The sequence below is a fragment of the Hevea brasiliensis genome, chromosome 9, assembly GCF_030052815.1.
Source record: "Hevea brasiliensis isolate MT/VB/25A 57/8 chromosome 9, ASM3005281v1, whole genome shotgun sequence".
Classification (NCBI taxonomy): Eukaryota; Viridiplantae; Streptophyta; class Magnoliopsida; order Malpighiales; family Euphorbiaceae; genus Hevea; species Hevea brasiliensis.
In genome coordinates this window covers 26508812-26517345 of record NC_079501.1, presented here as the reverse complement: position 1 = coordinate 26517345, position 8534 = coordinate 26508812, and the positions used below count along the sequence as shown (strand labels likewise).

General features: G+C 33.9%; 1 protein-coding gene and 1 non-coding gene across 2 annotated transcripts; one reads left to right on the top strand and one right to left on the bottom strand.

The window, feature by feature from the left end:
* Positions 1 to 1362: 1362 nt before the first annotated feature.
* LOC131183497 (small nucleolar RNA R71) lies at positions 1363 to 1469 on the top strand. Its single transcript, XR_009151550.1, has one exon. It is a non-coding gene; the product is annotated as a small nucleolar RNA R71 (small nucleolar RNA).
* Positions 1470 to 4902: 3433 nt separating this feature from the next.
* On the bottom strand, positions 4903 to 5682 carry LOC110651032 (uncharacterized). The gene is made up of 2 exons (XM_021806224.2): positions 5452 to 5682; positions 4903 to 5346 (listed from the first exon to the last, which is right to left on the bottom strand). The coding sequence occupies exons 1-2, from the start codon at positions 5680 to 5682 to the stop codon at positions 4903 to 4905; spliced, it is 675 nt and encodes a 224-aa protein (XP_021661916.2).
* Between the last annotated feature and the right edge of the window lie 2852 nt (positions 5683 to 8534).

The window sequence follows — 8534 nt, the reverse complement described above, 5'->3', positions numbered from 1 at the left end:
AATGGAGAGGGATATAAGGCTAACACTAACCCCTAGATCACATAAAGCTTTTGTAGAACATGACTCTCCAATATGGCATGGAATTGAAAAACTTCTGAGGTCTTTGAGCTTAGGAGGAAGTTTCCTCTGGAGTATGGCACTACATTCTTCTGTCAAAGCTACAATTTTGTGGTCTTCAAATCTCCTCTTGTTTGAGAGAATTTCTTTCAAGAATTTTGCATAGAGGGCATTTGTGAAAGAGCATCAATGAAAGGCACATTTATGTATAGCTTCTTTAAAACTTCTAAGAACTTCACAAATTTCTTATCAAGCTTGGCTTTTTAAAATCTTTGTGGAAAGGGAAGCTGTGGCTTATAAGGCTGTAGAGGTATATACTTCTCTTCCTTCTTTTCAACTTTCTCTTTACCTTTTTCTGCACTTTCTTTTTCACTTTCTTGTTTTTCACTCTCGTCAATTTCTTTCTCATTTTCTCTCTTCTCACTTTTTTCACTCTTCTCATTATGCACTATTTTAACACTTCTTAAAGTAATAGCTTGGCATTACTCTCTTGGATTTTCCGACTGACTTGGAAGTTTTCCAAAAGATTTAACACTTGAGGAAGATGCTTGTTGTGCAATATGATTTTCCAACATTCTATTATGTGTTTGCATCTGTTCTAGCCTTGCTTTCATCTCTCTCATCTCTTCATCATGCTTAGTTTGGTTAGCAAGAATCTGTTGTAACAAAGCTTCTGTGGTGGAACCTTACTCTTGCTATTTTGGTGGAGGATTCATGTTTCTCTGCTAAAAATTAGGCACTAAATGCCTATTTTGCTGATATGGAATTCCTTATTGCTGTTGTGGTTGAAAATTCTGATTTAGGACTTAGTTTTGCTGATTTCCCCATGAAAAGTTGGGGTGATTCCTCCAAGCTGAATTATATGTTTGAGAGTAAGGATTCTCCATCTGTTTGTTTCCATAATTATCAACATATGCAGCCTGCTCTCCATATTCTACTCCACAGTTGGTAGTTCCTTGTGCATAAGCAACTAGTTGTGAACTTCCAGATGATGATGATGATGAACTAACCAACATACTTAAATCTTCCATCTTCTTTGCCAAAACATTTGTAAGTGCATCAAATTTTGCATTAATCATGTTGAATGGATCAAATTCATACATTCCAGCGGCTTGCCTCTTTTGAGTTGGAGCAGGTCCTCTTGGACTACTCCAAAGATGAGTATTCTTTGCAATTTTCTCCAACAACTCATAAGCTTCATCTTCTTGCTTCATAATAAATTCTCCACCTGTTTTATCATCAATAATCCCTCTAATTGCAAGAGTAACATTGGTGTAAAAATTCTGGTTTATCATCCATTTTGAAATGGCATGATGTGGACATTATCTCTCTAACTCCTTCCATCTCATCCATGATTCATAGAGAGTTTCATCTTCTTTTGGTCTGAAAGCTGTCATTTGATTCCTCAATTCTTGAGTTTTTCTAGATGAAAAATATTGTGCAAAAAATGCATCAGTGAGTTGCTCCCAATTTGTAATAGAGTTGTGAGGTAAAGAATCAAGCCAATCCAATGCTCTATCTTTCAAAGAGAATGGGAATAGCTTCAATCTTGCTGCATCATCAGATATACTAAGTTGTTTTTGCATATCACAAATCATAGCAAACTTCTTAAGATATGTATGTGGATTTTTTTAAGGATGTCCCCTAAATTGAGAATTTTGAATCATTTGTAGTACTCCAAAATCCATTTTGTAGCTATTTGCATCAATTCTTAGTCTTGCCATACTCTCTCTCAAATCATCAAAATGAGGGAATGCATGATCCATCATACTTCCCCTAGGTACATTAGCATTTACAACTTCTTCACCATGAGTTGCATTTTCATTGTTTAGATCATTTCCAGCATTACTACCACTAATTCTAATTCTTTCATCAGCCATTTTTGCTTCAATTTTAGTTGCTCTCAAGGCTTCTTTCCTTTATCTGGTTTCTTTCTTATTGGCTCTACAAAACTTCTCAATTTCAGGATTAAACAATAAGGATGTGTCACTTATACTTCTAGCTCTTCTCATAAAAGATTAAGAGTACCTAAAAAGAACAAACAAACACAAAATGAAAAGATAACAAAGATAAAAACTATAAACAACTAAAATAATCAAGAATTCAATCTTAAACAAACAACTCCCCGGCAATGGTACCAAAAACTTGATGTGGCCCAATCACAAGTGCACGGGTCGTACAAGTAGTATAGAAGAGATATCATTCCCTTGAAGAATTGTATTAATGATTGAATTTTTTATATAAAAATTGATTAATTCAAGCTAATTTTGAAATTCAAGTGATAGATTGATAGAATTTGAGGTAAGAAATTTATATATGCAAAATTAACAATCTAATTATCAATATGAAGATTTAACTAAATTTGTGGTAAATTAAAATGAGCTAATTGAAATATGAAAAGAATTAAAATGACAAGCAAATAAACTCGATTAAAATTAATAATGGTAAAAGGGCGATTCCGGAGTTTGGAAATTCATATTCAAGCTATTTTGTAATTTTTAAATTGGTTATCAAATCTTATGGAAATTATGGGTTTTAAGGAGATTAATTCTTAAATCCTTTGAATACCCTTTCGAGTGAGATAAAGAGTGTCTTAATTAACTTAATCCTACTTTTGTGGAGTTAAAATTAATCAAGACCCATTATGTTCCTTAATTAATTTGTAAATCCTCTTAATCCTTAGTCTATTTCTATATCTAAGTTAATTAAGTTCAATTTCTTGATTATCTATCACAGGTTTTTCTCCTTTCGGTACTTCAACTATGGATTAAGAACAATACTTAATGGGATCTTACAGTAAGCATGTCATTAAGCACACAAGAAATTGATAAAACCTCATAAAAATCACAAAATATGGATTACCCAATTAAAATCTACAAGATATCTCAAATGTTACATCCCAACTCCAGAATCTATGAAAAACTACTCACTATCCATAATAATTACAAGAAATTCTGAGTAAATATAGAAATAAAACTTGAATCTATGCTAAGAACTAAGAAACCCAATACAAGAAAGGTAGAAAATAGGGAAAAAAAAGAAGGAAATTCCAAATCTGGTTCAGAAATGGAGAAGTGACACCTCTGCTCTGTTTTCTGACGTTTCCACTCTGCTGCTGCTCTTTCTTCCTTTCTCTCCTCCCTTTTCAAAATGAGATATCCTCCCTTTTCAAAATGAGATAAGGACATATTTATAATCTTCTGACAAGTAGCCCTAAAATGGTGTGTTTGAGGTAAAGTTCACGTGAGAGAATCTTTCAGCCAGTTCATTATGAAGAGTTGCATAAGTTGTGCAAGCTTCTTATGCAGGTTCCATGTAAAATTGGTGGTTCCAGGTACTTTCCATGATGTTGCATAAGCTATGCAGGTTAGTCATGTGGGTTTTTCAAGCTTTGGAGTCTTCTATGAAACTGCATAAGTGGACTGTATAAGTTATGCGGGCTCTTATGTAGATTTCGATAGGTTTGGGAGCTATTTTTGTAAAGCTGCATAAGTGGGGAATAGAACTGCATAAGTTATGCAGCAAGTCATGCAGGATTCCGTGAAGTTGCATAAGCAAGGAGTGAATCTGCATAAGTCATGCAGTAACTTATGCAAGTTTCAGCTAAAGTAATTGTCTCCCCCTTGAAGTTGCATAAGCAGGGCATGAACCTGCATAAGTCATGCAGATTTCGGCAGGTTTAAGAATTTGCTTCTTCTTCCTTTGCAGAACTACACATGTTGTGCATCAGGTTATACACATTTCGGCCATTTTGTATTCTTTAACTTTCAAGCTTTGTTTTTGATATCTTTGGCTATAGGAATCACTTCTTGTTGGCATAATTTCTTTTTAGTTCCTCAAAAATACCATTTTACCTACAAAACAAAGTAAAATTATAAATTAATCCAAAAATTGATAAGTATAGAAAACTATCTAAATAACTAATAAAATTAGCTAAAAGTGACTAACAAGTAAATGAAATAGCCATAAAATCTAACCTAAATGACTATGCAAATTGCATATATCACACATGTTCTTCAAGTCTCTCACTCTCTATCCCTTTTTGTTTCACATTTACACCAGATGACTTGAGCTTCAGTCTTTGCTGCTCCTGACACATTGCCACTTTGTTAATTATTTGTTGAAAATATTAATGCTACCAGATTAATAATTAATTATATAGAGATGTTCAAACCAAGAAATTAATCAATAACACCTAATTGAAAGAAAGAAGTGGATTGATCACCTTCTTGAGAGTTAATTAATTTGAGTTGTAATTTGGCTTGCATTTTAGATTAATTACATTGCATAATTATGGGTCTCAATTTTTTTTTGATCGACAAAGTTATTATTAATAAAGTTTAGAAAAAATAGTCAGCAATTACAATTCTAGCTAATCCTAGTCCATAGATCATTCCGATACAGCAACTTAGAAATTGAGATGCTAAGTAAAAAATTCTGGAGCAAAATCAGCTTGCCAAACAAACAAAAAAACATTGATTCATGAGACAAATACAAAGAAACAACAATCGACACAAATTGATAGAACAATTGCGAGAATTTCCAAACACTAACCTAACAATACAAACCTTCCATACTCCATTCTAATAAAAATAAACTTTAAAAAATGCAATAAAATTTGAATATCTATCAACCCCTTGCTTTGCAAGGGCGTCAACTACTAAATTCGCCTCATGTGAGGTGTAGACAAATACTACCCGATTCAATTGTTGCACAAAAACCAACAAAGAGTTGATAATGGATGAGAATTTCCATGAAGCTGAACTCGAATTAGATGCCCAAGAGGTTGCAGATTTAGGGTTCGACTCAATTATAAAATCACTCATTTCGCAATCGGTCGAAAAACTAAATGCTAAGCTTAAGTGCGTTAACTATAGCTAATAACTCTGCTCTATTAGACTCCATAACCCCCAAAGCACAAGAGAACACACAAAGAAAAGATCCATCAACATTTCTAACCACACCCCCCATACCACTCTCACCTGGTTTCCCCCTAGAAGACCCATCCACATTCCATTCCAAAGAGGAACCCAAGGGTGCAGACCAAAGTGCCAACGGTCTTTGCTTAGACACATTAGTCCAGCTCTTAATATACTCGGATGAAACCAACAAATCCAAACCAGAAAATGGAAAATCCACATTATTCGCTTTCATCCAAATCGACAAACGATGCAAAATTAAAGAGCATAAAGCAACTATAGAACTCTCATTACTATTGAATACTCTACCATTTCTCTTTAACCGCAAAGACCAAGTGATAGCAAAAAAAGGGTTCATCCAAAAAACCGTCTGAAAATTACCCAAATCAGTAGAAGAACACTGATAAAAAAATTTCCACATAGTTCCTGGGATATAAAAACTGCACTCCCTCCATTTAAGGAACCAACTCCAAACCTTCCAGGAAAATTCATATTGCAAGAATAGATGCGGAATTGTTTCCTCATATCGTAGATGAAACGGGCAAACATTTTGAGATTGGGGAATAATTCCAATATTGCTTAACCAATCCCTACAGCACAATCTATTTCTACAAACAAACCAGAGTAAAATCTCTGCTTTTGGCGGAGTAAAACCCATCCAAATTGAAGGTATATCATATGCATATAGGTCAGAAGTAGAAATCATAGATCTATACAAAGATGAGACAGAAAAAAAATACCATTTGCAGCCGGCTTCCACACAAATCTGTCCACCTTCTTATTACAAAACTTTATGCCATTCAAGATTATAAGTAACCTATCCAATAAGCTTTGTTCCCAACTGAAAAGATCCCTCCTCCATGACAAATGCCAAGACCACAGATCTCATTTCCCATATCAGCAATAAAAATATCCGGATTGGAAGATAACACAAGCAATCTGGGAAACTCAATCTTAAAGGGTCGATTAAGCGCCCATATGACATGCTAGAACGAGACCTTTTTTCCATCCCCAATAACAAAGCAAATGTTACCCTAGATTGTGAAATTATTAACTCTAAAATTTAATGACCTCTGAATGTCCTTCCAGACCGAAGATTTCTTGCCCTTTCTCATGATTGGAAGACCACCATCAACTTGAAACTCTTATTTATCTCTTAGAATTGAAGCCCTTGATGTGTCCCTACCGCAAGTGCACGGATCGTTCAAGTAGTATATAAAAAGATATCGTTCCCACGAGGAGTTGTGTTAATGATTGAATTTTTGATGTAAAATAAAATATGTTAAAATTGTATTTTAATCAAATTAATAAAAGAAATTTAGGAAATTGAAGCATAAGGTATGAAAATGCAAAACTAAATTCAAACAATGACTAATTTAATAATTCGCAAAATAAAGAAATTGATAATAATGAAAATTAATAAAATGAGATTAAACTAAACACTCAAAAGTAAAATTCCAAGCAATAATTGATGAAAGACGATTCTGGAGTTAAGGGTTCATATTTAAGTCATTTTGAGATTTTCCCTAGCTAGCCCAATCCATGAAATTTATGGGTTTAAAGGAGATTAATTCTAAAATCCTTTGAAAACTCTTTCGAGTGAGACAAAGAGTGCCTTAATTAACTTAATCCTACTTTCGTGGAGTTAAAATTAACCAAGACCCATTAGGTTCTTTAATCAATCTATTAAAACCCTCTTAACCCTTAGTCTATTTCTAGATCTAAGTTAATTAAGTCCAATTTCTTGATTAACTATCACTTGGTTTTCTCCTTTCGGTGCTTCAACCAAGGATTAAGAACATAACTCAATGGGGCCCTTCATTAAGCATGTGAATAAGCACACAAGAAATGGATTAAACCTCATAAATTCATTAAATTGGGACTAACCCAGTTCAAATCCACAAAAATAACTAAATATTACATCCCTTACTCCAGAATCAAAGTGAAACTACTCACTACCCATAATGTCTACAAGATATTCTGAATTTAAATGGAAATAAAGCTCTAATCTAAGCTAAGAAATAAAAAACTCAACACTAGAAATGTAGGAAAAGGTAAGAAGAGAAAGAAATCCCAAATCTAGTTGGAAATGGTGTGGAAAACTAAATGTGACTCTTCAGCTGCCCTTGCTCCTGCTCCTTTCCTTCCTTTCTTTCTTTCTTTTTTTAAAATGGGAAAATGAGACTATTTATAGCATTTTTCTGACATGGAGCCCTAAAATGGTTTGTTCTAGGAGGAATTATCTGAGGGAATCTTCTGCCAGCTCATTAATGAACTCTTTATGGGACTGCATAAGTGGACTGCATAAGTTATGCAGTCCCTTATGCGACCGATTCTGGTTCACTTATGCGAAACTGCATGACTTGGTGCATAGGCTATGCACAATTCCGTGAAGGTGCATAAGGGAGGCGAGAATGTGCATAAGCTATGCACTCTCCTTATGCACATTTCGGTTAATTCTGGAACAGTGATTTTTCTCCTTATGCAGATCTGCATAGCTTATGCGGCAAGTTATGCACAATTTGATCAATGCATATTTCAGCTTGAAAACTTGTTTTTGACATCTTTGGCTGTAGAAGTCACTCCTCAATGGCAAAATTTCTCTTCAGTCCTTCAAAAACACCATTTTTCCTACAAAACAAAGTAAAAGATACAAATTAATCCAAAATCGACAATTATGGAAAACTAACTAATTAACTAATGAAATTAGCTAAAAAATGGCTAATAATCAAATAAAAATGGTTATAAAATTAGACCTAAATGACTATGCAAAATGTATGCATCAGCCCACATCGTATAGTCTCCAAATCCATTTAAACAGGAGCGCTTAATTGTTAACCAAAATATTTGAAAACCTCTGTGCCTCGGCTGAAGCAAATCGTTCCACTTCACCAAGTGAAGCTTCTTCCCACTCACACCACTCGACCAAAAGAAACTTCTAATAATGGCCTTGATTCTCTTAGCCAACTTCTGGGGAATTTTAAAAACCGATAAAAAAAATAAATTGGCATACTTGAGAGGCAAGACTTTATAACCATTAATCTCCCTGCCATGGATAGCACCTTACCTTTCCAAAAAGCTTGCCTTTTCCCTATTTTCTGTATTACAGGATGCCAAATAACTGAATTTCTTGCATTGCTACCTAAAGAAAAACTCAGATATCTCAACATAGGACACCAACCTTGCAACCAACTGAATCAGTAGGCAAGCTCCCAATTGAAATGGAAATAAAATTGATATAATACTACCTTATTAAAAATACTAAAAAAAAAAAGGCGAATCAATTAACTTGTAATGATGTCATGTCAAATTAATACATTTACAATTATTACAGATAGTTAACTAATTGACATCTATAGAGGTATAAATTTTTCATTCACTGTTGAATATCCTACTCAATGCTTGTGAAGCTTTTATGTATATTTATATTATCAAATAAATGAGAATAATGATACTAGCTTCTCCATATTATTACTTATGTAGGAAAAGGGAGTCCAAATCAGGTTCAACATATAAACAGTTATCATTGGACTATGCTAACCATTTAGAGAAATATGA